This window comes from Eumetopias jubatus, unplaced genomic scaffold (assembly GCF_037043125.1).
Source record: "Eumetopias jubatus isolate StellerSeaLion01/CBP00866 unplaced genomic scaffold, mEumJub1_p1.0 scaffold_9, whole genome shotgun sequence".
NCBI classification, from domain to species: domain Eukaryota; kingdom Metazoa; phylum Chordata; class Mammalia; order Carnivora; family Otariidae; genus Eumetopias; species Eumetopias jubatus.
Window position 1 is genome coordinate 8,785,963 of NW_028274815.1, and position 27,969 is coordinate 8,813,931.

The following is a 27,969-nucleotide window of genomic DNA, read 5'->3' on the forward strand; positions in this document are numbered from 1 at the left end:
CACACTTAATTTTTTTCTTGGTAAGTATTTAATATTCTACACCACAAACCATCATTTTCCAAATTTCGTTTCTTGTCTGCTTCGTGATCAGCTTTCCGCTGATATTCTGCATTTTTGTGTTGAAGAAGTGCCTTTTCTCTTTCTAATTGTCTTAATGCTGATTCCACATTTTTCCTTAAAGTAATCTGAAATAATGCTTAAAGTTATTACCAAAGAAAAGTATGCATAAAAATCAAAGAAAAGAATATTTCAGTATTTCAAGCAGATAAAAGACACCTTGAAAAATAAGCTATAACTGTTTTGTTAAAACTCACAATAATATTTTCCATTATTTTCAAAATAGCACACCTCTCTTAAACTATCAAGACCACAGTATTCATTATTCACTACTGAAAGTCAAACTTCCTGAAACATGCCATTACCACTGAACCATCTTCACTTGATATAAACTATGGATCTAAAATGTTATGAACAGAAACTTAAAGGAAGAAATAATGGTTACTTTCTGTTGTTAAGCCAAGTAATTAATACAAATGCAAATTTTTTTTACTTGCAATATCTACACATACTAAATTAACTCAAATTTGCAAAAACATAACAAAATAAAGTCTATCATCATGGTTATCCTGTACTTTTAGTTCTGTTCACCAATGCTAGAAGGTAGGTCTGACTACAAATCAAGATATGTATTAATACAGTTCTAAGAGAAGTCTGCAGATAAGTCAGGCATCAAAACTTTTAGTGGACAAAAATGTTAATAAAAGCATAGAGCAACTTTACCTCTTCTTCTAGTTCCTTTGTTACTTTCTCAAGGCGAGTATTAACAGATCTAAAGAATTTCAAAAGAAACAGTAAGTAAAATCTCTAATTCATAATAAAAATAGATTTAAAAATAATCAAATAATTACTTTGTAACTCTTCATTTTTAATAACATGTTTAAACTTAAATTTTAAAACACAACATTTAACTATCCACAAAACATACTTGTACTTTTGCTCTAGCTCCTCTTTGGCTTGTATTTCAGTGCTAAGGTGTTCTTCTAATGTGTATAATTTTTTCTGAATCTGTCAGGAAACAAGAAACTATAATTATAAAGTTTGGTCACACTTAAAATATAAAAGGCTTAAAGAAAACAATGACAAGCTGTTTTCTGAGCTGAATATAACCTCATCTATAATGGTACATAAAGTTTCTGTACCTTCTTAATGTGACTTTTACTGACAGAGGAAAAAAATTCTCCAACTCTTGCTATCCCACTACACATGTATGCAAACATGTACATGTCCACACCATGGAAACATATGAGTGAGAAGCTCTAAAGTTGGCAGAATTCTTCTATGACACCAAGTCTCTCGTTCACTATGAATAAAGGATATCCTCTGATATCCTCCACTGTTCTTCCACAGTGTGTACTTGTAAGATGAAAAGGTCTATATCTGAAACAAATACTTGGAATATTTGAACTTGCTCAAAAATGTATTACTGCTCTAAAAAATAAGAATTTAAGCTCTTCTTTATATCTTCCTACACTGTGCCAGGAACAGTACTATAAAGAGTTATAGTCAATAACTCTTCAATGAATGATAGTTAATTGATTATAAGTCATTTCCTTGCCATTCTTTACATCTTCTTCTAGGCCAGATATGTTGGTCTTTAAAGAAACTAAAATCACAGAAAGTATTAAATAATCCATTTTTGGAGCATCACCTTCTTCATTAAGGATTTAACTTTTTGAGTTCCTTTTGTGCCGTAAGTACAGCAGCAGCACTTTACAAATGTTGTTTCATTAATCCTAACAACCCTAAGAATACAGTAGTGTTGTGTCTACTCAATAAAGAAACTGAAATTCAAAAAAGGTGAATAACTGGGCCAAGATGGCTTAGCTAATAAGTGGCTGTGCCAAAAATCAATCCAAATCTATTAGATTCCAAGGCCAATGTTCTTTCCATTATTCTTTCTAGTGATTAGGTTCCCCATGGTTTCTTAAATATAAATCTTAAGCAAAACTATTATTCTTCCCTAATAAGAATATACAGGCCAATGAACGAGTCAAGTTTAGCTGCTTTTGGCTGCTATTGTATAATTTGATCAGTTATATATTCTTGTATAAATAAAAGTATAATGTTAATCAGTTATATATTCTTGATAAATAAAACTAAGAAAATTACATTAATACATATTTAAACAATAGATCCGTTAAGGGTAATAAGGAAAGAAATACTTTGTAAAAAAAGGTTGGGAACTTCTTTCTCAGGCAGATGTACTACTCCAAATGCTAGGTGGAAAATGGCTATATCAAAACATTGCTAGAGCGATGCACTTTTTCGGTTTTTCAACCTATGTGACATCAACGTACCTCTTGGCTTTCCTATTTAAAACAAAACAGAAAACACAGAAATTTACAATGCTTGTAGGCTTTATAAAATTCCTAAGATAAATCATACCAGAATTATCTAACCAACTTTTTTACTTTCTATAAGTTTTAAGGAGAAAAATGTTTAGCATCCTCATTAATGTGTATGTGTGTATATGATTTACTTTTGTACACAGAAATTAGAGGCCACAAAATACTATAAGTTTGATAAAATCACCCTTTATCCAAATCATTCCTAAACACTCAAAATATTACTTCCTCCACTATTTCTGTACCCTTATACCTTATTATCTATACTCTTTTATAGTACTATTATAAAAATTTTCTGATATTATAGTTGCTTATAAACCTATTCTATCACTTTTGCTACTACAACTAAGCCTAAAGCCATGTATAATTCACCTTTTTACTAGCCACTGTATTTTATCTGTCAAATAAATGAATCATTTCAATGTTCTTTGAACTGTATTACAACAGAGAATGCCATCTAACGATTCAAAAAGTAGCATCATACGAACTCTTTAAACACATGGATATTACTAAATTAGTTGAACATGTGACTAAAACAGAGTAGTAAAAATCTATACATACTTCATTTTTCCTTGATTGTAATGAACCATTTTCTCTACAAGATGAAGAGTCACTTAATAACCTAGAAGGAAAGGCAGGAAATAAATCCTTTGCATGTCATTTTAATCCATTTTCTAATACCCCCAAATTATTATCAGAATTAAACTCCAGCCACAAAAATTTTTTTGATCACCTCAACATATTTTAAATGAAGCAACATTTTCCCATCTAGATATTTATCATTTTCAATAATTTAAAATGCTGCACTTTTTGTTCCCCGCCCCCCCCCTTACTGGATGTTCCAGTTTTTAATGTTGTTGAGACTGGAGTCACTACATGTGTTACATGTACAGTTGCCCCTCTTCATCTCATTTTGAGTTCCTGTAACTATTTTATCTAGAAATCTTTGAGAAAGAGACATCTCTCCTCCTTCTCAAAGATGACATCTCTTGATTCCCAGGTCTTAATACATAAATCATCACTTCTACTTAACTGTCAATTTCTCTGTTTAACTGGGTCCTCTCCCACTGCCTATAAATACGCTTGGGTTTATCCAGGCTCTCATATGCTCATTTTAGTGAGCATTACAATAGTTTTTAGGATACTATCGTTGGCAGGGTGGTCAACTCATCCTAGTTTGCTGGGGATTTTCTTAGTTTCAGCATCGAAGTCCCTGGCCATATCCTAGGAAGTCCCTCAATCCTGAGCAAACCAAAACGGCTGGTCACCCCTACCATTACATGTATGGAAGTATCCAAAGTTTCTCACACATATGTTTCTCAAATGTCTATAATGCCTCACTCCTCACTGCCTGTCAAAGTCAAAAGTCCCTCAGTATAGCACACAACAATCATCAGCTGCTTTATTCTTCCTGTGAACTTCAACTCCAATATAATTTTTAATCTTTATACCCAATACTCACTGTAGTCAACCAGTATTTATTGGCCTTGTGCCAGACTCTATGCTACATGGAGGGTTTACAGGCAAGAAATTCAAAGTCTCATTAGGTCCTCCAAATGAATATAATACAGTAATATGCACCTTGTGTTTGAGCCCTACCGGACCACACTACTCTGCTCCCAATGTGTCCTAACATGCCATACTTTCGCTTTCACTGTTCATCTCCCCACAACTCTCACCTAACCTCCCTACATCTTGGCCACTCAAAACCTTTTCTTAGCTTCACAAATGCTTCCCCTCCCTGAGGTCTTACCTGACTTCTTATGTCACCCCCAGAGATGTGACTTTTATTTTTCTCCTGAACCATCTCAGATATTTTGGTACCTTTCTTAAGGCAAATATCACATTTCTATCCTTTACTATGACTATAGTATTCTCTTATATCCCTTATTAGTTGATAAGCTCCTTCAAACGTAGTCTTACTCTCTATCCCCCAAAGAATACAGAACAGTACCTTGCATACATTTGTACATGAATAACATTCAGAAATAATGGAACTAAATGAAAAATAACTTTCAATAGTCCTTTTTAAAAAACTCAGAAGTTTCAAACAAATTAACACTTTATCTTCTGTAATCCAGAATCTCACAGTAAGATAACTCTTTACAGCTAAATCCTGAAAGCAATAAAAATCTAACAAACAAATCACATACAAATTTTCTCTATAGTAGGTAAATCCTATAAAAGGTAGCTGATTTCCCACAAAAGCTTTAGGAATCGGGAAGGTTTCTACATCTCCTTTATCATCTTCGATGTCATCAAAATTGCTGCTGTCTATGTCACTGCTGAGCTCAGGTACTACAGGAGCTGCCGCTGTTAAAAGAAAAGAAATGGATTATTTTCTTCATAATCAAAATATACATTAACCACCCAGATTTTGTTTTATATCAATTACATATTAGTAATATATATTAATACCAATACATTATACATTAATAATATATATTCAGTAACATGATTTACTATAGAAAATTTTGGTAACATGTTTTACATTCTATCATTTCAAAAAATTAAAATTTTACTAAGTATTTTATTACTACATTAGAGCAGGTTTAAGTACAGACAAATCAATTAAACAAGGAAAACAATATGATATTATTCTAGGTATTAAAACTGCAAGCAGCAGTAACTTGCACACACATTCTTTAGTCTGTGGCTTTTTACATTCTTTAAGTAAAACATTTCTTACTCTTAAAATGGATTAATTGTCAAATACACATAAAGTTAAAATGAATTACTAGGCTTATTCTAGTATTCACCAAAGTACAGTCTACATAACTAATTACTGATTTATTAATTCAAACACATTCAAATTAAGGGCTATTTCCCCCATTCTGAAAATTTTTGAGATCCATAAAAAAACTTGACAAAATAAGAAATCTGTTTATTATAAAAGTATTAAGAAATATTGTTAATGAATACAAATTAGTTTAAGGTATTGAGGAACATTTAGTTATAGATATTGCCACAGAACAAATTTGAAATGAAACCTCTCAATTTAAAATTAGTTAGCATTAAGTGTATCAAACATGTACTAATTCAAAAGAGGAATCGATTTCTGAGATTTAAAATGTGATGGAATGGAAATATTTAAATTTACTGACTTACTCTCTCTTATGTTATCCCAATTCCATTGATCATTCTTAAAGAAAGGATGCTGTTTGATTTCTTCTACCCCATTTCTCCCAAGTCGTACCTCCCTAAACAATGCAGTTAAAGATTGTATTATAAAAAGATTACAAAAAAATTAATTCTTATCTTGCCTAGGATCAAAATAAGGATCACAAATGACTCTGAGATATCTTTATTAGAAGTTTTGCCTTAAATGTTTTTCAAAAACAGGCAATGCCAATTTTACAATATATGATCTCTCTAGATTAAAAGGACTGTAAAGTATAGTAAATGCCATGGAAAGGGAAATGTATTTCCATCTGTAGCTTGTATCAAACAAAAGTACACATGAGACTTTCAAATAAAAACATTCACCTGTGTGTGCCAAAACTGCATGACCAACTCCAGGATGTAAAATGGACAGGTTTAACTTCAGACACAGAAGAGTTATTCGGAGTCTCTCTAATAAAAATGTAGCACAGAGTCTGCTTGAGATTATCTCCCTCTCCTTCTGCCTCAGTCCTTCCCCCTTCCCGCTCATGTGTTCTAGCTCTCTAATAAATAAATTTTTAAAAATCTTTAAAAAAATAAAAATTTAATCAAAATTTTTAAAAAATCTCTTCTTAAAAAGAACTCACATATTGTTAGAAACTATCACTCTTTAGTCTGATAAATTATATCTCTACATTTATATTAAAATAATCATTCTGAATACAAGAAAAACAATATTAACAATTCCATTCTCTGACCCTTTGAGTTTTCAATGAAGATTTTATGGAAATAAAAAACATGTTTTTTTATATGTCCCTTGGAGCCATGTTTAATATAAACAGAAAACCCTGTAAACTTTAGAGGGAAGTACTGCTAGCCACAATGATGGCATTAAATTCTTTTCCAAATCTCTTTTCTCTACCTGCAATCATTCCTTAGACCACACCCCCCCAATAAATTGCTAAGGCAAATCTTTCATTAACTTGTGCTATGTCCTGTTTTGTATTTTATCTTTCAGCACAAATTATGGTCATCCTCATCAACCCATCTAGTCCCAAATCAAACATACAGGATTTATTCTAAGTTTATCAGCATGGATTGTCTGTTAATCTGATAATTAATAAATCTTATAATTGATAAACATAATAAAATGATTAAGCTCTCTAATGAGAAAAAATAGCAGCAACTTTTCTTGCTTCAGATGGAAAAAAAATTCATGATATTCAGTTTGATGAGAATGAGGAAAGTAACTATCATCAATGGAAATATACGCTGCTGTGACTATTCTGGGGGTCAATTTTGTAACACCAAATCAATTTTAAAGTGTGTATCCTAGAATTCCACCTTTAAAACTTTATCCTACAGAATGTATGCAAGATAAAAATGTATGAGGACAGTCACTGTAGTACTGTTCGTAACAGCAACTGGCTAACAAACAATATGGTTTGCTGAGGAATCATAGCACTTTTGAGCTAGAAATGCCCTCAGTTATCAATCTGATCTGATCCCACTGTTTATGCATAAGTAAAATTTCCCCAAAAAGTAAAGTTATTTCCCTAAGATCATAATGCTGGTGAGTAAAGTTTGGACTATGGTGCATGCACTCCTCTATAAAGGTTGGTCCTTTGACAGGCTGACTCTTACCACAAATCTAAAAGAACTGAATAGAAAGGCCAAGGAAGAAACTCCAAAGAGTATTCTTTCCCTTTTTGAGACAGGTTTCACAGCGTTGTTCACCTACTTTGTTTTAAGAAACATAGAATTTCCAGGGCATACTTACTCTTTTCAAATGCAAATAAAAAAGGGCTGGGAAGGAGGTGCTCCCAAGTCAAATACAAATAGTTTTTGAGATTATAACCTGTCAAGTATCTGCACAAAACACTCTTCTCTCAAAAGTTGTACAGTAAGAGTCAGATGGCTTAATCACTTCAAAGGATAAAATGTGAATAATACAAGTCTTATTTCTCTCAAATGCATTATCTTACCAAGTTCTATTTTTTCTTTTTAGACATGAAGGTAAGGTTAGAGTTAGATTACAATGGGGTTGCACACACATAATGACAAGAGTAACCCAATACCAGGCCTAGCAGTAGGAAAAGGCTAACCTAGAATTAAAAGCAATTTGGACAAAGAGAATGAGCGATTTCATATGTAAATAAAAGCTATGCTTTCATTTCTACAAATTTAAAAGTTAAGGGCTCTCTACAAAGAAATTCAATGTATATTACCTATCTGTTAAGAAGGCACAAATGAGATTCTTCGCATGTTTAGAAATTTCTGCATCTTCAGGGAAACATAGTGAGTTTTTATGATCCATAATTTTGCTATACGTTCCTACAAGTGAATCTGCATAAAATGGAGTATCCCCTAAAATTCCAAGAAAGAAGACACTGAGTGTAACAGAGAATACAAATTAAACACTTTTCATCTATTATTTAAATATGTTAAGTTTAAATGAGTCACATGCATGGAAGAACAAGTGATCTATGTGTCTCAGTCGAAACACACCAGCACATACCAAGGACGTATTTAAATTTTAACCACACCAAAGTACCATCAACTCTTAAAAGCAAAATAAAATCAATGCTGACTCTAGAATTTGTTATTGTTTTTACAATGGGGAAGATTACTAAGTAGGGTCAGATCGATCAGAGTCCTCTAATGCTTGAGCTGGATCAGTCTTTTTTGAGATTACTCTCTAGAGCTGTGTTATGCAATACCGTAGCCACTAGCCACATTTAAGTTCAATTAAAATTTAAAGTTTAATTAAACTTAAAGCTAAACTAATTAAAATTAAATAAAATAAAAATTTCAGTTCCCTAGTCACACTACCCACATTTCAAGAGCTCAATGTGGCCAGTGCTCACCATACTGGACTGTGCAGACATAAACCATTTTCATCATGATAAACTGGACAGTGCAGCTCTAAGAGTTAGACCAGCCCTATTATTTCACATGCAATTTGCTTAAGATGACACATAGCTAGAATTGAAAATGGCAGAAATGGTCTCCCAATGCAGTGTTCTTGCAGACTAGTGGCTATGCTAAAGAGGCAATGGAGTGTAAAGACAGAAAAAGTTGAAGGCACCATTTTGGCCAGTACTCATCTAAAGCCACAAGAATTAAAGGCCCTGCCACTATGACTCAACTGTAAGTCACCTTAGTACAAACCAGACTTTCCCAAATCAGACAATCCAAAATTTCAAAAGGGGGTATTCAGGTAGTTTTTGTTTGTTTTCAAAGAGGGCAAAGGGGTGCTTTGAACTCGAGATTTTTCTAGTGCCATTTTTAATGACAGTAGAGTCCTTTAAATGAAGTCCAGAGCTAACCAACCTAGGCAAGCACCAGAGTAAGCCCAGAATACTGTAAATCAATGTCATTCAAAGTCATTAAATTCAACTCATGGGTTGAAAATAGTAGCAGGTATTTAAATGGTCCCTTCAAAGGAGCTATATGACTTTCTCCAAATTGTTATTTTCCAAATCCCTAGGAGAGTCTAGGCAAATGATACAATAATTCCACTTTAAAAAGATTGCGAGATGCACCTAATGTATCATCAGATTGGGCCAGAGGTGGGGAGAATGGACAGCTACCTGGGAACATACCCTGCATGTAAAGAGATGCATTACAAAAACAAAGGCCCTAAACAACTTAGGTCATACTATGACATGAGTTTAAAGCATAGCAAGATCAATACTACATACACAAAATGGTCATCAAGAGAAGACAATTTATGCCACAAAAACATTCCATGACTATTATTTAAATTTGAGATTTGCCAAAATGTTCTGATTTTTTTAAGTAATAATCATAATAATTATACAGATTTTACAGATTTTCCACTACTAATTTTTTTTAGGGTCATCCTCTAGAAAATAAATTCTCCAATTTCTAAAAATATATTTTCAACTTTAAAGTTGTTTCATATAATGTTATTAGCCTTATCCCACTTGCCTCAGAAAATAGATTTAGCTGTATCTGCCCTTATCCCCAAGCCAGATGATTTAGTCATTGGCTTCCATAGCCAGAAGATATTTTTGTGACCCCAGTACTTAGGAATGGGAAATCTTAAGAATGAAATCTATGACGTAAAGAAAAGTTTTGAAACACCTGAGCCTTTCAAATTTTGACTTGGTCAAAGTGAAAGAAATTATTAGATTTGCCTCTGAGTTTTCTGAGAATGAAATATTATAAAATATTTTTATCAATAATCAAATGGTCAATAACTATTTATGATTTATTTTACTAGAATTAAAACCATATGTAAATACAAGTAATAAACAGAAGAAACATAGTTAACAAAAATAATTACATAATTATGTAAACAAACTAAAGAATACTTTTAGTTCTCTATTATTGGAACAAATATTAACAGCCTTATACTTAAAATATTCACAACAAATACTACTGATCAAGAAAATCTTAAGATGAGAAGACCACGGCAGCTGTAAACTTGTTTCTTGTTCTAACATTTTCTTCACACAAAAAGGCCCACTGAAGGATTATTTCCCCGCAATATACTTTCGATTCCTTTTACATTCCACTAAATCACTGTGCCAGTACAATTCGGTTTTAATTTTCCAATTAATAATCTGTCATTATCTGATACAACTAATTCATAGTTTTTAAAAATCCCACTTCTTCCATAGGACATAATTAATTTCCTTAGATTCTCAAATTCTTGACTTAAAACTAGTGTTATGAGATTGGTTTTGAAAAAAAGACAAGTTAAAATATTTACTTACCCACCAGCATCTCAAAAAGGAAAACACCCACAGACCACCAATCACATTCTCGCCCATAGTAACCATCACCCCCTTGTGATTTGAGAACCTCAGGTGAAATATAATCAGGTGTTCCAACCGCTGTATCACAGTGCACCATGCCTGTCTGGTAAAGAGCAGAGATAAAGAAAAACAGTCGCATGTAAAAACATACACACATAAATGCAACTAATTCATTTATTACTATATATATCCATATATGTATGTATGTGTATATATATACGTATATATATATATATATATATACGTGTGTGTGTGTGTGTGTGTGTGTGTATATATATATAGTAGCTACAAATTGCTACCAACAGAACTTCATTGCTGATACAGCTTTGGGAGGACAGGAGATAAAAGTATTAGGAAATGCCTACAAGTGTCCAGATTACAGGAAATCAAGGATAACTTTTCAACTCTAAAACACAGGAGGCTCCATCAGTGGAAGAAGGAAAAAGTAGTAAACTCCACGGGAATCCCAAGCAAATCAACATCTTTTGTTTCTCTTTCTTACACTACTAAGTAGTTACAAGGGAAGTACAAAATGTGATCTTAAGGCAGTGACCTGGGGAAAAGAATGAGAGAGAAAGGAAACTTTGGTGTTTTCAAAAGAAACTGTAATAATTAAGATTACAAAGAGCCTAGTTTGGAGGCTGGATAAAGAAACAGTTCTTATTGTATTAAGAAAAAATGGAGGAAATCAAATGTTTAAATTAAAAGACCTTAACAATTTGAAAGCTACATATTTAGAAATATGGAGCTGTGGCATCAAGGTATTTGGCAAAATGATAAAAAACACCTTTATCTGTGTTTAGTTTCGGTGGGTAATAAGACAATCTCTATCTGATGTCTTTTGACAAGGACAAGAACCACTGTAAATACATGTATGCATGTGTGTTTTGTAGCATGTATGTGTGTGTGCTGTAAAATTAAGTCACCATAATAGTATAATGCTAAATAATATTCGTTGACCTCCAGCTCTGTGCAAACTTGCAAAGTCTATAGATTAATTTAAATGCCCTCCATTTCCTTTACCTGCCAGGTAAAGAGTATGTCATCCACATTCCTCATAAGTAAGCTAATATAAATTCCCAAAATACTAAGTATTATGAACACCTTGGAAAAAGGAAGTTCCATGTATTTTGTAAATATGATTTATGGAGACGTATTTAAGTGCAATAAAATATATGTTAATCATGGGAAATTAATTTCGAAAACAATCTTTTCATTCTTCAAATTAGCAACAATAACTCAATGATTTTACTTTCCCAAGTTTATAGCAAATAGAGAAGTCATTTTAGTTTGAATATAAATTAATAAGATAAAAGTTCTGAATATAATTGAGCAAATTACGAGGGCAATAATTTGTATGGATTAGTACTTAGGATAAAAGATGAAAAACAACAGTGCCTAACTTTAAAAGGCAGAGTATATTTTTATCATGGACTCTATACACTTCTGTTAGAGGAAACATTAAGAGACTTGTTAGAGTAAACAAAACTCATTTCACATGTATCCACAGAAATTAGACTTTAAAAAAATGAATCCTGTGAGACTCAACAGCTAAAACCTAACTGGTCACACACCAAAAAAAATGCCATTAGAAGAAAAATTTATTTAGCATTAAGGTTTAGAGGGAGAGGAAAGGGTAAGATAAAAAAATAACTAGCATAAAGTTAGGCTGTAAAGGATGGGACAAGTTAGGCTTTAAGAGAGAGAAAGAAGTATCACAGTTTAGAAAGAAAAAAAAGCAAAAATAAAGGAACAAGAATGACTTATATAAAGCATAATCAGGAAATGCAGTGAAGGGGCATCTGGGTGGCTCAGTCAGTTAAAGCCTCTTACTCTTGATTTTGGCTCAGGTCATGGTCTCAGGTTCCTGAGATTGAGCCCTGTTGGGTTCCACACACAGCACAGAGTCTGCCGGGGATCCTCTCTCTCTCTGCCCCTCCCCCTGCTCATGTTCTCTCTCTAAATAAATAAATAAATAAAAGAAAGAAAGAAAGAAAGAAAGAAAGAAAGAAAGAAAGAAAGAAGGAAAGAAAGAAAGAGAAAGAAAGAAAGAAAGACAGAAAGAAAGAAAGAGAAAGAAAGAAAGAAAGAAGAGAGAAAGAGAGAGAGAGAAAGAGAGAAAGAGAGAAAGAGAAAGAAAGAAAGAAAGAAAGAAAGAAAGAAAGAAAGAAAGAAAGAAAGAAAGAAAGAAAGAGAAAGAAAGAAAGAAAACAAAAGAAGAGAAAGAAAAGAAAAGAAAAAAGAAAAAAGAAAAGGCAGTAAAGTCCAAATCAGCTAAAAGTAAAGTTTCACAATGATGAAGGTGGGAGAGGTAAGATGGAGATCAATTTGAATAACCACTTGCAGAATAAATACTTTGGCGGGACTAAAGAATTTCTAGTAGGTAAACTATGTGAACAACACTCTGCTTTTGGGAAAATAAATATTTCAACCACAATTTTTGACTAGCATACTGGAGGTTAAAATCTTTTTAAATAAACATTTGGAAAAGACATTTTAAAACTGTCTCATGGAGAAGTTCCCAAATTGCCTGAATACATAATCTACATTTATGACAAGTCTCTTCTCCTATTCTAAAGAAATACAGAAAGAATAAACCAGAAACTAAAAAGATCTGATTTGCCCACGGCGGGTGTGGATGGGAAAAGGGTGGAAAGAAGGGAGCATGGGAATGGGGCAGTAGGAGGAAAGGATCCTTCTGAGTGTACAGTTGGTACCGTTTTAACTCTTAAAGCCAGAGGAATGCTCCACACATCACAAAGACTGTAAATAAGCAATTAAAATTAACCAGGATGTGGTGGAGGTGGGGAGGATACTCCAAATGGAATACAAACAGTAAGAAATGAACCTGTTTTATAAATTAATAACATAACCACACCAAATGGGGTAGGGATGAAAAAAATTAACCTAAATAACTTTGGAAAACAATATCTGTAACAGATACTATAAGGCTAACCTCAAAAGGAACTGCACAAAAATAATACATTCTAATTTAATTAGTAAATCTGTTGTTTGTCACAGAGGTAGGAATTAGTAATTTTGAAATAATTTTATGTGTCTCCCAGAGTTGAACAAGTAAATATACTATAGATAATGAGAGCCAGGTTTCTTTCTTTCTTTCTTTCTTTTTCTAAGATTTTATTTATTTACCAGACAGAGAGCAAAAGCAGGAGCAGTGGCAGGGGGAGAAGGAGAAACAGGCTCCCCGCTGAGCAGGGAGCCTATGTAGGGCTAGATCCCAGGACTCGGCGATCATGACCTGAGCCAAAGGCAGATCCTTAACTGACTGAGCCACCCAGGTGCCCCAAAAGAGCCAGGTTTCTCAGTGACTGAAGTAGAAATTATAAAAAAGAAAGGAAGAAGACTACAATGAGCCCTGTGGTGTAGGAAAAGAATCAGAAGTATCAGTATGAACTCATGATTTTTAGTAGCCTAGATATACGGATAGCTAAGTACAGAATTAAATATGAACATGTGTGTGCATATGGATTGGCACATATAGTATATTCAGTCTACATGTGTCTGCTGACAAGGCCTAGAAATAATGGCACTCGAGGAGGAATAAGCATATCTAGTGCCCAAATACTGATTTCTAAATACCATTCTTAAATAAAAGAAATCTGAGCTTTCTGGAAAAGTGGCTGATTCCAGAGCTGGGACAGAGAAAATACAAGTCTTCAGTGACTTACAGTGCCAAAAAATAAGAAAATGCTCCAAAAGGGGGGCATGGCTAAGACATAGGAGTCAACCTATGAAGCCAAATAAGAAAATTTTGAACTGAGTTTCAAGGTATGAGTAGGAATCTGCCAAGTAAACTGTATGCAACATCATATATGAAGGCCAGGAATCATGAAATCATTGATTTCATGGCATAAAAACAACTATATGTAATTTAAGACCAGTGAACTATACGGCACAAAAGGTCAAGTGATAGAGAATGAGGGTGAAACGTGGAAGGGATATCATAAGAAGCTTCATATAGCTAACGAGTTTGAACTTTACTCAGTAGATGACAGGAATCTACAGAACGGTTTTAAGTAGGAGAGCAACATAAACAGGTATGCATTTTCAAAAGCTTCCTCATGAGTACTTTAAATGGGTAAGATTACATGTTTATTTGCTAAAATATAGCTTGTGTTTTATAATGGACAAAATATCATAATTGGAGAGATTTACTGAAAACACAAAACTGGTCAGTCATAAATCCTCAGTTGGCCAAAGAAATTATTCTAAATGCTTCCTGTGAAAGTGGAAAAAAATTGTAAATGGAATTCTTAATTATCAGAAAAGCATTAAGAGCCTCAGCTTGACTGCTACAAAGGCAGGAGCCTACTTGGTCCATTTTAATGATGAAAAATGAGTACTTGCAGCAGGGGCTCCTTTCTCAAACAGGCATATCCCTCACCTTATAAAATTCTCGGCTAGTGCAAAGTCTTGCTTCTTCTTTGTTCTATCTAAAAAACAGCCCAAGTGGTTTAGAAGCCCATGTCCATTTGCACTGTGCAGTGCCCAAGGCACAAAAGGCTGCCTGTTATTCTAGTTATCTCCTGGGGGTACCAATTATTAACTTTTATTAGGGCTCTGGTTACAAAGTTGCATAGCTTTTGAATGGTCTGTCCCTACTACTCCCATAAACCTATTCACTTCTATGTATAATTTTGCAGAAAATAGGGTTTTTTCAGAAACACGAATAGAAATACCTCCATTTTAAAAACGGATGTCACTTGTAGAAGGGTTAAGAACATTAACAATTTACTGATTAGCTTTTAAAGAAGTATAGCCTCATTTAATCAAATAGTACACACTAGAATAATAAGGGATATAATTTTATATTATTTTCAGGTAACCTAAAACACTAACATAAAATGTGCCATAAAGATGGTAAAGGTGGCTATGAAATGCATAATGACAAGCGAAGAGGGAACTCCATTTACCTAACTAAACAAGCAATTTTAAATAGCAGTACTTCTCGGCTATCAACTGAGACACATCTAGACGTAAATATACTACACTGAGACATTCACTCACATCTACATATTTTTTTTCAGAGAGAAAAAGAGTAACAGTATCCAGGAAACTGTGTAAACCACAATTTATTAATGAGAGAACTTACTGACATATGCCAATACTCTTAATTGCAATAGTAACCAATTATTTTAGTCTTTGTAGGTTCTAATATTTAGTTGTATTTTATTTTTCCATTTATCCATGGCCAGAGGAGCTAAAAAATAATTTGAGAATCTCTGTCTATATTGTAGATAAAGGGTTGGCAAAGTTTTCTGTAAAAGGCCAGTAAATATTTTAGGATTTGTGGGCACACAGGATCTCTACCTCATATCTTTTTTTGTTTTTTAACCATCTTTTAAAAACGGACAAACCATCTTTAGTAAAGGAGCTGTACAAAACCAAACCACAGGCCAGATCTGGCCTTGTACTCCAGTTTGCCAATCCCTTCTATAGACGTGCAGATGAATGAGAACGAAACTAGGAACAATTCTAACGGCCTTGAGACCATGATAATCAAACAGAGGCCAATAAAGTGATGAACCTGAAACTTGCAATAACACTTATTCGTATTAACAGCTAAATAACAAAATTACAAATTCTATGTACGACAGCTTTTAATAAAAAACTCCTTTATTCTTCAACATATATAGTTGTTCTCATCATTAGTATTACTTGAGGAATGGAGTTCTGGGGTACAACAAACAACATTTTTAAACTTCAGTATTTAAAAAATATATATTTCACTACATCAAAATTAAGAATTCCTGTCCAAACAGACACAAATGCGTAGCTGACTAGAAGATATGAGCAATATCTGTGGAATCACTACTGAGATTATATAAGGAATTCCTGAACATCAACAAGAAGTTGATTTTAAAAAGGTTAAAAGATACACAAGTAATTCATGAGATAAATGACTGACAATTATATGAAGAAAAGTTTGACATCATTAGTTATAAAATAAATATAATTTTTAAAACTTACTACCTTACACCAATGGAATTGGTAAGATTTAGAGAGTGAGTAATAGGAAGGGTGAGTAAGAACACAGAGAGACATGCTCTCTAATGCACCACTAGTAAGAGGTTATAACATTTATAGCCATTCTGGAGGTCAGGGAATACTTTATATATGTATGCTCTGAGTCAGTAGTCCCGCTTCTTCTAAGTGTGTATATAGAGGAAACCCTAGTCAGAATACACATGGGACATGTGTGAAGATGTCCAACATCAGTGTTTAGGTTCAACATAGTCCTGTTAGTAGCAGGGAGCTGATGTGGCCTAGGAATCCAACACAAGTGGGGATAAGTAAAATTAATAGACAGATACTATGGAACGCTAAGAAGGAATGAGCTAATTTACATATATCAGAATAGATATAAAACAAGATTGAGTGAAAAAAAGTAAAAAAAAAAAAAAAAAATGACATCCATACCATTATACTACTTATACACATGTACACTATATTAACAGTCTGCAAGAGCTTATAGTAAACACATGACAGTGGCTGTTTATTAGGGACAGAGAGAATAAGACTAAAATGGAAAGGGGGAAAACATCATAAAATAAAAACCAGATGAAGCCTTTCTGTTGACTCCTAATGACAACAGGTGATGAACCAAAGAGTATAATTAGCTCAGCTATATGTACCTGAATTAAAAAATAGTAAATAAAATTATATAAGCCACATTTTATTTTGCCTTTTAAAGAGACAATGTACTGACTTACATGCTCATATTCTATAAAAACCATATTCTGTCCTGTCCCCCACACTCTATACCCTTTTTTCCTTAACCATCATTTCCTACCCTAAAAATATGTGGTGTGACTTATATCTCTATACCCTCCCAAAAGTTTTGGTTTAATTAAAATCAGAATACACCCATGGAAGCACAGCACATAAACATCACTCATTATGTAGAACAGACATAAAAAAGTTTAGTATTCTATTAGAAAATTATCTTATACTTTATTTTCCTTAAAGATAATTTTTACTATTAACCATTTCACACTGTATTATGATAAACACCACAAGAGGGAGCTTTGGGACAAATGTTCCATCTACTAAACACTGATGTATGCAAAAGATGGACACAATGATATACATATCTATGAATAAGACCAAAGAAGAAAGGAATGTTAAGTTTTAGTTGAGTAGACAGGGCATACAAACCTAGATACATGAAAATGGCCTATGAAATACAGCACAAATTCTAAATAAATAAGAACATTAGAAGACTGATCAGTCAGATTAGGATTATCAGGAAGAACTTTGTAAATGAGATAAAATCTGAGCTGAGCTTGGAAGAATAAAGAATGCTGATGAAGGTAGTATGATCTATAAAAGTGAATGTCACATAGGTGTAATGAATAAGAAGCAAAGAGAAAAAAAAATCAGCTTAATTAAAAATAAACATCTTGATAAGATATTTTTGTTAAGAAATACGATTAGCTATATAAGCATACTGGAAGGTTATAAAAACTATACAAAAGATAGTATCTAGTTTGTTGTCAACACACACTAACATTAAAGAGTCTGATACATATAAATCACCCCCTAGATCCAAAAGAGAAATACAAACAAACAAAAAACAAAAACAGCAAAAAAAACCATGGTTCCTCCCCATTAGGAACTACTGCCAGGAATTATATATATACTTAAAGAGAAAAAGAGAAGAGATATAAATTTTGCAACAAAAATAAATCAACATCATAATTAGCTATGAGGTTAAAACTACTGAATCTATTAATTATAATGTGAATTGTTCAACAGGTAAAGTACACAATAGATGATATTCCTAAATTTATTCAATATGATTGGTGCAGACAGGGTTGGTAGGAGACAGTAACATAAACTTCTTACCTTAGCTTTTTTCTTTTTAAAGGAAAAATACAGAAATAATGGTGATGGAAATAATACCCATGTACCTTAATTTATATTTTGTGTCCTATTCTTCACCTGGATCATTTTGCACATGAACTACTTTTAATTGCTAGCAATTGCTTGTCACCATTCTACAGGGAGATACCTAAGTTATCTGTATTCTTCTCTTGTATTTACCAAATCTAGTACTATATAGGAAATAAAGCACTCTGTAGCTAGATGAATGATCAGTATTAAAAAAAAGTTTTATTTTAAGTCACTACATAGCAAAACTAAACTTATCTTTGTTTAAAACTATAAAGTCAAGATTTGAAGCTTCTTTCATTTTTTTTTAAAAACTAGCATTTTTTTTTTTACTTGCTTATTACTTACTTCATCCATCTTCATACATGTGCCAAAATCTGCCAACTTTAGATGTCCATGTTTATCCAAGAGCATGTTGTCAGGCTTTACATCTCTGTGAATTAAGCCCATGGAGTGTATGGCATCCAGAGCAAGAACAACTTCAGCAGTATAAAATTTGGCCCATTTTTCAGGTACATCATAGTTACTCATAAGGTTTACAAGATCTCCACCAGGCATGTACTCCATTACCATGTACAGATACTTATCATCTTGAAAAGCACAAAAGAGCTGTAAAACAAAATGAGAAAGGAAAAAAAAAATTTAAGGAAAAAAAAAAACCCAAAGCTTAAATGGAACAAAACCCAAAACAATTATTACTACTGAAAAAGACAAATAATTTTACAACCAAAAGAGCTGAATTTTATGAAACCTTTGATTTTATATTTGGACATCCCTAATGGAAAAACAGGTATCAGACAAAGCTTTTTATATAGTTAACTTCTTCATGCTGAAAAATATACATAAATGAATCATTTTCCCTCTTAGAGAATATGAGAATCTATTTAAATAGAGATATTTTGAAAGAGAAACAGAAGGAGGGACGTAAACGGTGAAAGAATGACAGAAGAATTCATAATTTAAAAAAACAGCTTTCTGAAAACAAAACAAGCTACTGCACATAATTCACAAAAAAGAAAGCTGAGGGGGTAGGAGCAGTTGCGAAAAACCTCAAAGATACCACATTCAATAGATACGAGAAGAGGGAGTAAGCACCACGAGTGGAAAAGAGTGTGCTGCGGGTAGCCACACTTTGAACAGGGCCTTCTCCTCTCTCCTGTTCCCCATCATCTTGCTCATAAGCAGCTAGTGGCACGCAGACTAGAGCAGCGGCACTGGGACCAGAGAAATCACACCAAGCGAGGTTGCTAATGACTCCCCAGAGGCATGGGAACCACAAATTCAGAAGAAAAGTTATTTGTACAGTCCACCCAACATGTCCCAACCCACCCCCCAGAAGCAAGCAATGCAAACAGAAAAGGTTTCCACAAACAAATAGGGAAAACATAGAACAAAACCAAGAACTCAGACTCAAAATAAATAAAAAGAATTCCTACAAATCAATTCTTTTAAACCAACAGACAACCTAATAGGAAAATGAAGAAGAATTAAAGCAGGCATTTCACAAAGGAAGATATTCAAAGATGAAAAGGTATGAAATCTCATTAGAGAAAGATGAATTTAAACCTCTGTGAGACACCACTTTGCATGCACAAAAATGACCAAAAATGACCAAAACTTTTAAAACTGATAATACCAAGTGCTGGCAGGGACAAAGGAAACTTACAAACTAAACTTCTATAACCACACTGAAAAACAAGCTGTCACCACCTACTGAGATTGATTATAAGTACCCAAAAATGCTACTCCTAGGAATAAACCCAACAGAATAAAAAACATTTACACTACTTGTAACAAATAAAATTTTGAAATATACCAACAAATTGTGGTATATACATGCAATGGAATAAAACACAGCAATGAAACTAATAAACTGTAGCAATGTAGGTAACTCATGCCAACATAATGTTGAACAAAAAAGCGAGATACAAAAGAAGAGATACTGAATCAGTGACATCACTTATATAAAATTCAATAAACAGGAAAGCTATAGTTCTGAGTGCTTGTTTAGGTGGTACACTAGAAAGAAAAACAAGAAAATGATTACTAATAAAGTCAGAGGAGTGGTTACTTTGGGAGGAACACATGGAGGCAGTGATTGGGAAAGAGCACAAGAGAACTTCTGGAATCTGGCAATGTTTATTTTCTGACCTGGGAAGTAAATACATGGGTGTTTACTTTGTAATAAATCTTTCTGCTGCTTGTTTTATGTATTTCTCTGTGTATATCACAAATAAAATCATTTTTTTAAAAAAAAAGCATGATAAAATTAAAGCAGAACTCAACAGGAAATTTATAACTACAAACGCATTTGTAGGTATCTCTCCTTAACCTTTCACTACCCAATATTCAAACAGATATCTGCATTGGAAAATAAAGACTGACAATAAAAATTAGGTAGATAAAGAAACTCAGATAAAGAAACTAGAAAAGAAAAATATAAACCCAAAGAAAACAGGAGATAGGGAATTTTTTTAAAAGCAGAAAATAATTAAAAAGAAAAGAAAAAAAAGTATTTTTTAAATAAAACAAAAAAATGTTAACTAAAAAATTTACATATACTCCATTCAATAGAAAAGTCAAAGAGAAGACAGATATGGTCGCAGAAAATAGAAACTGACTCGAGAGAAAAACCTGAATTAGTCAAAAATCACATGAGAAAATAAGAGGTTGACAGAAGATCTAATTGGGAAGGAGGAATGGAGGGATTGAGCACAGAAAAAACATACGAGTTTTAGGACAGCAGCTATCTCTCAGAAGGAAAAAAGGGAGAAAAGACTGGGTAGGAGAACAAAAAGTATTTCAAGAATTCTTGCAATGTTTTCAAAATTAAAAGCTTAAAATTAACGATGGAAAAATGTTAAAATTTGCTAAATGTATGTAAGGTTGAAACCAAAGAACGTTTCCAGATGGCTTATTTATTAGGCAAGCAAGAAAAGCCATTCACCAATGGTGAATTAATTAAGTTGTGTTTGATTGCATCAGCTGAAGAAATGTGTCTAGAGAAAATCAACGCAAGACTCTCAGTCTTTCAACGACAGCTGCTCAAAGAGTTGAGGACACTGGTGGCAATATCAGTAGTCAATTTAAAAACAAGGCAAATGATTTCGAGTGGTTTTCCTCGGCTCTTAATGAGTCAACAGATGTTACTGGTATGCAGTCATTACCAGTTACTGGAGGAGTAAGTGCCAAGTTTGATGTGAGTAAAAAATAAGCCTCTATAGTCTGCATAGATGAACTCAGGCAAAAATATTTTCAAAGAAGTTGAGAAAACACTAATTCAGTACAACCTGAAGTAGAATCTGGTAAGGTGTTTTAACAAAAGATGGGGGTAAAAATACATGTGGAACAGAAGAAGGCTTCATTGGACAAATTTACAAAGCTTGTGAAAATGTGTGATATTTAAAATCTATAGTTAGTCTCTGTAATACTGATCAGTAAGTACTCACAGGAAAATACATTTGAATCCCTCATATAATAAATACATGAGTAGTATTAATGGATGTTATTTGCTCTTATGGACTTAACCATCATCATCTGTTCTGTGAATTTTTGTCAGAAATAGATGCTGAACATCCTCACGCTACCATACAGCAGTTCAATGGCTTAGCACTGGTAAAGTTTTATTGCAATTACTTGAGCTGAGAGTTGAGACTGAAATGTGTCTGATCAAGACCACCCTCAACTACTATTATGGAACACTGAATAGCTTTCTAAATTAGCTTTAGCCGCAGACTTGGTAACGTTTCTTAATTAATACAACCTAAAATGACGAGGTAAAATAGTGCTTTTTAGAAAGATTTTATTTATTTATTTTAGAGAGAGAGTACTCACAAGAGAGCGCATGCACAGGGGAAGAGAGAGAGGGAGAAAGAAGCCCAAGTAGACTCCCTACAGAGCTTGGAGCCAGAGGTGGGGCTCGATCCCATCATCCTGAGATCATGACCCCAGCCAAAATCTAGAGTCAGATGCTTAACCAAATGAGCCACCAAGGTGCCCCACAAAACTTAAGCTTTTAATAACAACTAACATCAAGCTACTTTTTATGCTTCCCACGCTATTAAAATCAAAACAAGAAGTGAGATCTCCACTCCTACACAAATTGGCAATGGATGTATTTTCTGAGCTCAAATGACAGTCTCACAGTTCCAACAGCGTTTTTTTGACCTGAATGTAAATGCAAAGCAAATATCCATGTTTCAAAATCCATTTAAACTCTTCAACTGAGGGCCACCTGGGTGGCTCAGTAGGTTAAGTGTCTGCCTTTGGCTCAGGTCATGATCCCAGGGTCCTGGGATCAAGCCCCACATCGGGCTCCCTGCTCAGTGGAAAGCCTGCTTCTCTTTCTCCCTCCACTGCTACCCTTGCTTGTGCTCTCTCTCTCAAATAAATAAAATCATTTAAATGAATAAACAAACTCTGCAACTGAGAAGCTTCTGCCCAACCTTCAGGTGGAAGTGACCAACCTGCAATGTAATGACTTTTCTAAAAGGTAAATATCGAGACAAGAATTTAACAGGATTCTATATACGTCTTCCAAGTGATAAATATGCTTAATCAGAATCATATGCTCAAGGTCAGCATCAACAGTTATAGATAAAGTACTGGTATATACCCTGGGTACATGATGAAAATGGCACTTTCCCTCTATAGTCTTTCTCTAAAAACTCATAACCCTAGTCTAAATAATGAGAAAAACATCAGACAAATTCTAATAGAAAACTATACACATCCTAAATATAACTGACAAGTAATTCTAAAAGCTGTAAAGGTCATTAAAAACATGAAAAAGTCTGAGAAACTGCCACAGCCAAGAGGAGCCAAAGAAGATAGGAAAACTAAATGCAACATACTATCCTGGATGGGATCCTAGAACAGAAAAAAGAGCATTAGGTAAAAACAAAGAAAATCTGAATAAATTATAGACTTCAGTTAATATAATGTATCAATATTGGTTCATTCATTATAACAAATGTACCTTACTAAAGTACGATGTTAATAGAGGAAGACTGCCTGGGGTTGGGGCTTTCCACGATCTGCTCAATTTTTCTATAAATGTAAAACTCTTTATTTTTTTTAATTTTATTTATTTATTTGACAGAGAGAGACACAGCAAGAGAGGGAACACAAGCAGGGGGAGTAGGAGAAGCAGGCTTCCCGTGGAGCAGGGAGCCTGATGCGGGGCTCGATCACAGGACCCTGGGATCATGACCTGAGCCGAAGGCAGATGCTTAACAACTGAGCCACCCAGGCACCCCAAATGTAAAACTGTTTAAAAATTAAGTCTATTAATAAAAAATAAATCATATGCCGGTGGATAACAGTATTTGGCAGTACCTAACCTATGTGAAAAGACATTTTCTAATAAGATGAATGTGTAAAAAAAACCTTATTACACATTAACATTAACAGAACATCTACAATTTTGATAGGAAACACTGATTGTGAACCCCAATTAAACAAAATGCTATTGCCCCCAGAAAATAAGTTAATTATTCTCCTTAATAGACTTGTATTTTTTTAAGTTGTACTTATTATCACATTTTAAATTTCATCAATAAAAAATTTATAGAAATTTGTTTTCTTGTTATATAAGTTATCAACATTCTATCTACCTCTTGGGCCACAAAACCTAAAGTAGGTACTATCTGCCTCTTTACAAAAAAGTCTGCCAATTTCTGGTGTGACTGAAATAAGACTGGCCATGGTTGGTAATTATTGAAGCTGACAGAACAGTACATGGGGATTCAATATACCTTCTTTCTACTTTGGGATGTTTAGAATTTATCATAATAAATATTAGTGGTAAAAAACTTATCATCAAATATATTGAAAAATTTTTCTTGAAAGATATGCAAGCAAGTTCAATCCAGCCTCACGGAATGAATATTTTCTATATTATATAAACTGTACCAAAGCTCAGAAAAAAGTGGTGAGCTTCCCAACTATGTTTATTAGGGTAGTCTCACAAGAATGAAAACAAACCAAAAAAGCCCATTAAAAAAAACTGAATTAAATCAAAGGTCAAATGTCACTTAGGCAAACAGATGGACAATTACCTAAAATATTAGTAAATCAAATTCAGTACTTTATAGAGAATATAAATTTATAGCAAATAGTATTTACCTTTTATCTTATACTACCTTGAAACTTATTTTTTTTAGTGTACTATAATAACAGATTAAACAAGAAAACCATCTTAAAAGCAGCTGAAGAACACACAATACTTCAACATTATTCCTGATTAAAAAAATTCTTGGTAAGCTCAACAAAGATGGACAGGCCTCTCTGCCTTAATCAGAAAGCTTCAGCAAACATCAGGTTTAATCGTTAAATACTAGAGGACTACTCAATGAAGTTTAACATAATAAAAAAGATAAGGATAAAAAACTTCTACTAACTCAACACTGTACTGAAAGACTGAACCAATGCTGTTTTTCTGCATCTTGTAATATCTATATATTTAAAAACTAGTTTTCTTATGCATAAATTTCTTCTGAACATATCTGATGGGAAAAAGTAACATGGCTTTACTGAAAATCAAGTTCTATACACAGAGATATACTATATTGTTATGGGAGGGCTTAATATTTCAAAATAATCAAAACAACCCAAAATATCTACCAATTTAAAGCAATGCAAGAAAAAATTTTAACTGTATTTTTTAACAGAACGAAAGGCTAATTCTAACTTCACAGAAAAAAATGTTAAGAATTGCCACAAAAATATTATAAAAGGAGAACAATGAGAAGACTTGCCCTACCAAATACATGAAAAACTACAGAGATTAAAACAACGGGGGTGATTTTAGTGCAGGAGAAATAACAAATTAAATAGAACAGAGTCAAAAGAAATTCACGTGTATATGGTAATTTAGTCTATGATATAAAGGACATTTCATTTACTTCATGGGAAAAAGACAGGCTTTTCTACAAACGGCACTGGGAAAAGTGGCTGCCCATTTGGGATAAACAAATCTGACTTCATATAAAAAAATAAATTCCTGGTGACTCAGAAATAGACTCCTGCCCCTCCCAAAATTAAAATATAAAAAAGTTAAAAAGTTAAAGTATAAGAGAATATTGTCATAATATTGGGCTGGGGAAGGTATTCCCCAGCAAGAATCAAAATACAGAATACATAGATTTGACTACATCTACTTTTAAAAATTCAGTAAGCAACAGAAAAGTAACAGTCCAAGAGAATGTATTTCCAACATATGTAACACAGAATGTATTTCCAACATATATATGTTAATATACAGGGTCTATCAGCATGCTAATAAATCAATTTTAAAAAAGAAAAACGACATAGAACGATGTCGGACCTAGAGTTCAGAATCATGACTTTAAAGATACTAGCTGGGCTTGAAAAAAGTGTGGAAGTTATTAGAGAAACCCTTTCTGGAGAAATAAAAGAACTAAAATCTAACCAAGTCGAAATCAAAAAGGCTATTAATGAGGTGCAATAAAAAATGGGGGCACTAACTGCTAGGATAAATGAGGCAGAAGAAAGAATCAGCGATATAGAAGACCAAATGATGGAAAATAAAGAGGCTGAGAAAAAGAGAGAGAAACAACTAAGGATCACGAGGGCAGAATTTGAGAGATAAGCAATACGATAAGACGAAACAACATTAGAATAATTGGGATCCCAGAAGAAGAAGAAAGAGAGAGAGGGGCAGAAGGTATATTGGAGCAAATAATAGCAGAGAACTTCCCTAATGTGGGGAAGGAAACAGGCATCAAAATCCAGAAGGCACAGAGAACCCCTCTCAAAATCAATAAAAATAGGTCAACACCCCGACATCTAATAGTAAAACTTACGAGTCTCAGAGACAAAGAGAAAATCCTGAAAGCAGCTCGGGAGAAGAGATATGTAACCTACAATGGTAGAAACATTAGATTGGCAACAGACCTATCCACAGAGACCTGGCAGGCCAGAAAGGACTGGCATGAGATCTTCAGAGCACTAAATAGAAAAATATGCAGCCAAGAATACTATATCCAGCTAGGCTATCATTGAAAACAGAAGGAGAGATAAAAAGCTTCCAGGACAAACAAAACCTAAAGGAATTTGCAAACACAAAACCAGCCCTACAAGAAATATTGAAAGAGGTCCTCTAAGCAAAAAGAGAGCCTAAAAGCAGCACAGATCAGAAAGGAACAGAGACAACATACAGTAACAGTCACCTTACAGGCAATACAATGGCACTAAATTCATACCTTTCAATAGTTACCCTGAATGTAAAGGGGCTCAATGCCCCAATCAAAAGACACAGGCTATCGGATTGGATTAAAAAACAAGACCCAGCAATATGCTGTCTGCAAGAGACTCATTTTAGACCCAAAGACACCCCCAGATTAAAAGTGAGGGGGTGGAAAACCATTTACCATGTTAATGGACACCAAAAGAAAGCTCGGGTGGCAATCCTTATATCAGACAAATTAGATTTTAAAACAAAGACTGTAATAAGAGATGAAGAAGGACACTATATCCTACTTAAAGGGTCTATCCAACAAGAAGATCTAACAATTGTAAATATCTATGCCCCGAACATGGGAGCAGACAATTATATAAGGCAATTAATAACAAAAGCAAAGAAACACATTGACAACAATACAATAATAGTGGGGGACTTTAACACCCCCCTAACTGAAATGGACAGATCATCTAAGCAAAAGATCAACAAGGAAATAAAGACTTTAAATGAAACACTGGACCAAATGGACTTCACAGACATATTCAGAACATTTCATCCCAAAGCAACGGAATACACATTCTTCTCGAGTGCCCATAGAACATTCTCCAGAATTGATCACATCCTAGGTCACAATCAGGTCTCAACCAGTACCAAAAGACTGGGATTATTCCCTGCATATTTTCAGACCACAATGCTTTGAAACTACAACTCAATCACAAGAGGAAAGTCGGAAAGAACTCAAATACATGGAGGCTCAAGAGCATCCTACTAAAGAATGAATGGGTCAACCAGGAAATTAAAGAAGAATTAAAAAAATTCATGGAAACCAATGAAAATGAAAACACAACTGTCCAAAATCTTTGGGATACAGCAAAGGCAGTCCTGAGAGGAAAGTATATACCAATACAAGCCTTTCTCAAGAAACAAGAAAGGTCTCAAATACACAACCTAACCCTACACCTAAAGGAGATGGAGGAAGAACAGCAAATAAAGCCTAAACCCAGCAGGAGAAGAGAAATAATAAAGATCAGAGCAGAAATCAATGAAATAGAAACCAAAAGAACAGTAGAACAGATCAATGAAACTAGAAGCTGGTTCTTTGAAAGAATTAACAAGATTGATAAACCCCTGGCCAGACTTATCAAAAAGAAAAGAGAAATGACCCAAATCAACAAAATCATGAATGAAAGAGGAGAGATCACAACCAACACCAAAGAAATACAAACAATTATAAGAACATATTATGAGCAACTCTATGCCAGCAAATTAGATAACCTGGAAGAAATGGGTGCATTCCTAGAGATGTATCAACTACCAAAATTGAACCAGAAGAAATAGAAAACCTGAAGAGACCTATAACCACTAAGGAAATTGAAGCAGTCATCAAAAATCTCCCAAGAAACAAAAGCCCAGGGCCAGATGGCTTCCCAGGGGAATTCTATCAGACATTTAAAGAAGAATTAATACCTATTCTCCTGAAACTGTTCCAAAAAATAGAAATGGAAGGAAAACTTCCAAACTCATTTTATGAGGCCACCATTACCTTGATCCCAAAACC

General features: G+C 33.7%; 2 protein-coding genes across 2 annotated transcripts in view; one reads left to right on the forward strand and one right to left on the reverse strand.

The window, feature by feature from the left end:
* SLC66A3 (solute carrier family 66 member 3) overlaps window positions 1–23,667 on the forward strand; it is a 75,337-nt gene extending 51,670 nt beyond the window's left edge. Inside the window, exon 7 of the mRNA XM_088026318.1 lies at window positions 23,310–23,667. Within this exon, the coding sequence (XP_087882444.1) occupies window positions 23,310–23,419 (110 nt within the window). The 3' untranslated portion in view covers window positions 23,420–23,667. The remainder of the gene's footprint in view (window positions 1–23,309) is intronic.
* ROCK2 (Rho associated coiled-coil containing protein kinase 2) overlaps window positions 1–27,969 on the reverse strand; it is a 144,154-nt gene that overhangs the window by 32,304 nt on the left and 83,881 nt on the right. Inside the window, exons 5-14 of the mRNA XM_088026319.1 lie at window positions 18,557–18,817; window positions 10,253–10,397; window positions 7,736–7,874; window positions 5,514–5,605; window positions 4,559–4,718; window positions 2,967–3,027; window positions 2,358–2,369; window positions 986–1,065; window positions 781–829; window positions 50–185 (exon numbers count right to left, since the gene is read on the reverse strand). Of these exons, the coding sequence (XP_087882445.1) occupies window positions 50–185; window positions 781–829; window positions 986–1,065; window positions 2,358–2,369; window positions 2,967–3,027; window positions 4,559–4,718; window positions 5,514–5,605; window positions 7,736–7,874; window positions 10,253–10,397; window positions 18,557–18,817 (1,135 nt within the window). The remainder of the gene's footprint in view (window positions 1–49; window positions 186–780; window positions 830–985; window positions 1,066–2,357; window positions 2,370–2,966; window positions 3,028–4,558; window positions 4,719–5,513; window positions 5,606–7,735; window positions 7,875–10,252; window positions 10,398–18,556; window positions 18,818–27,969) is intronic.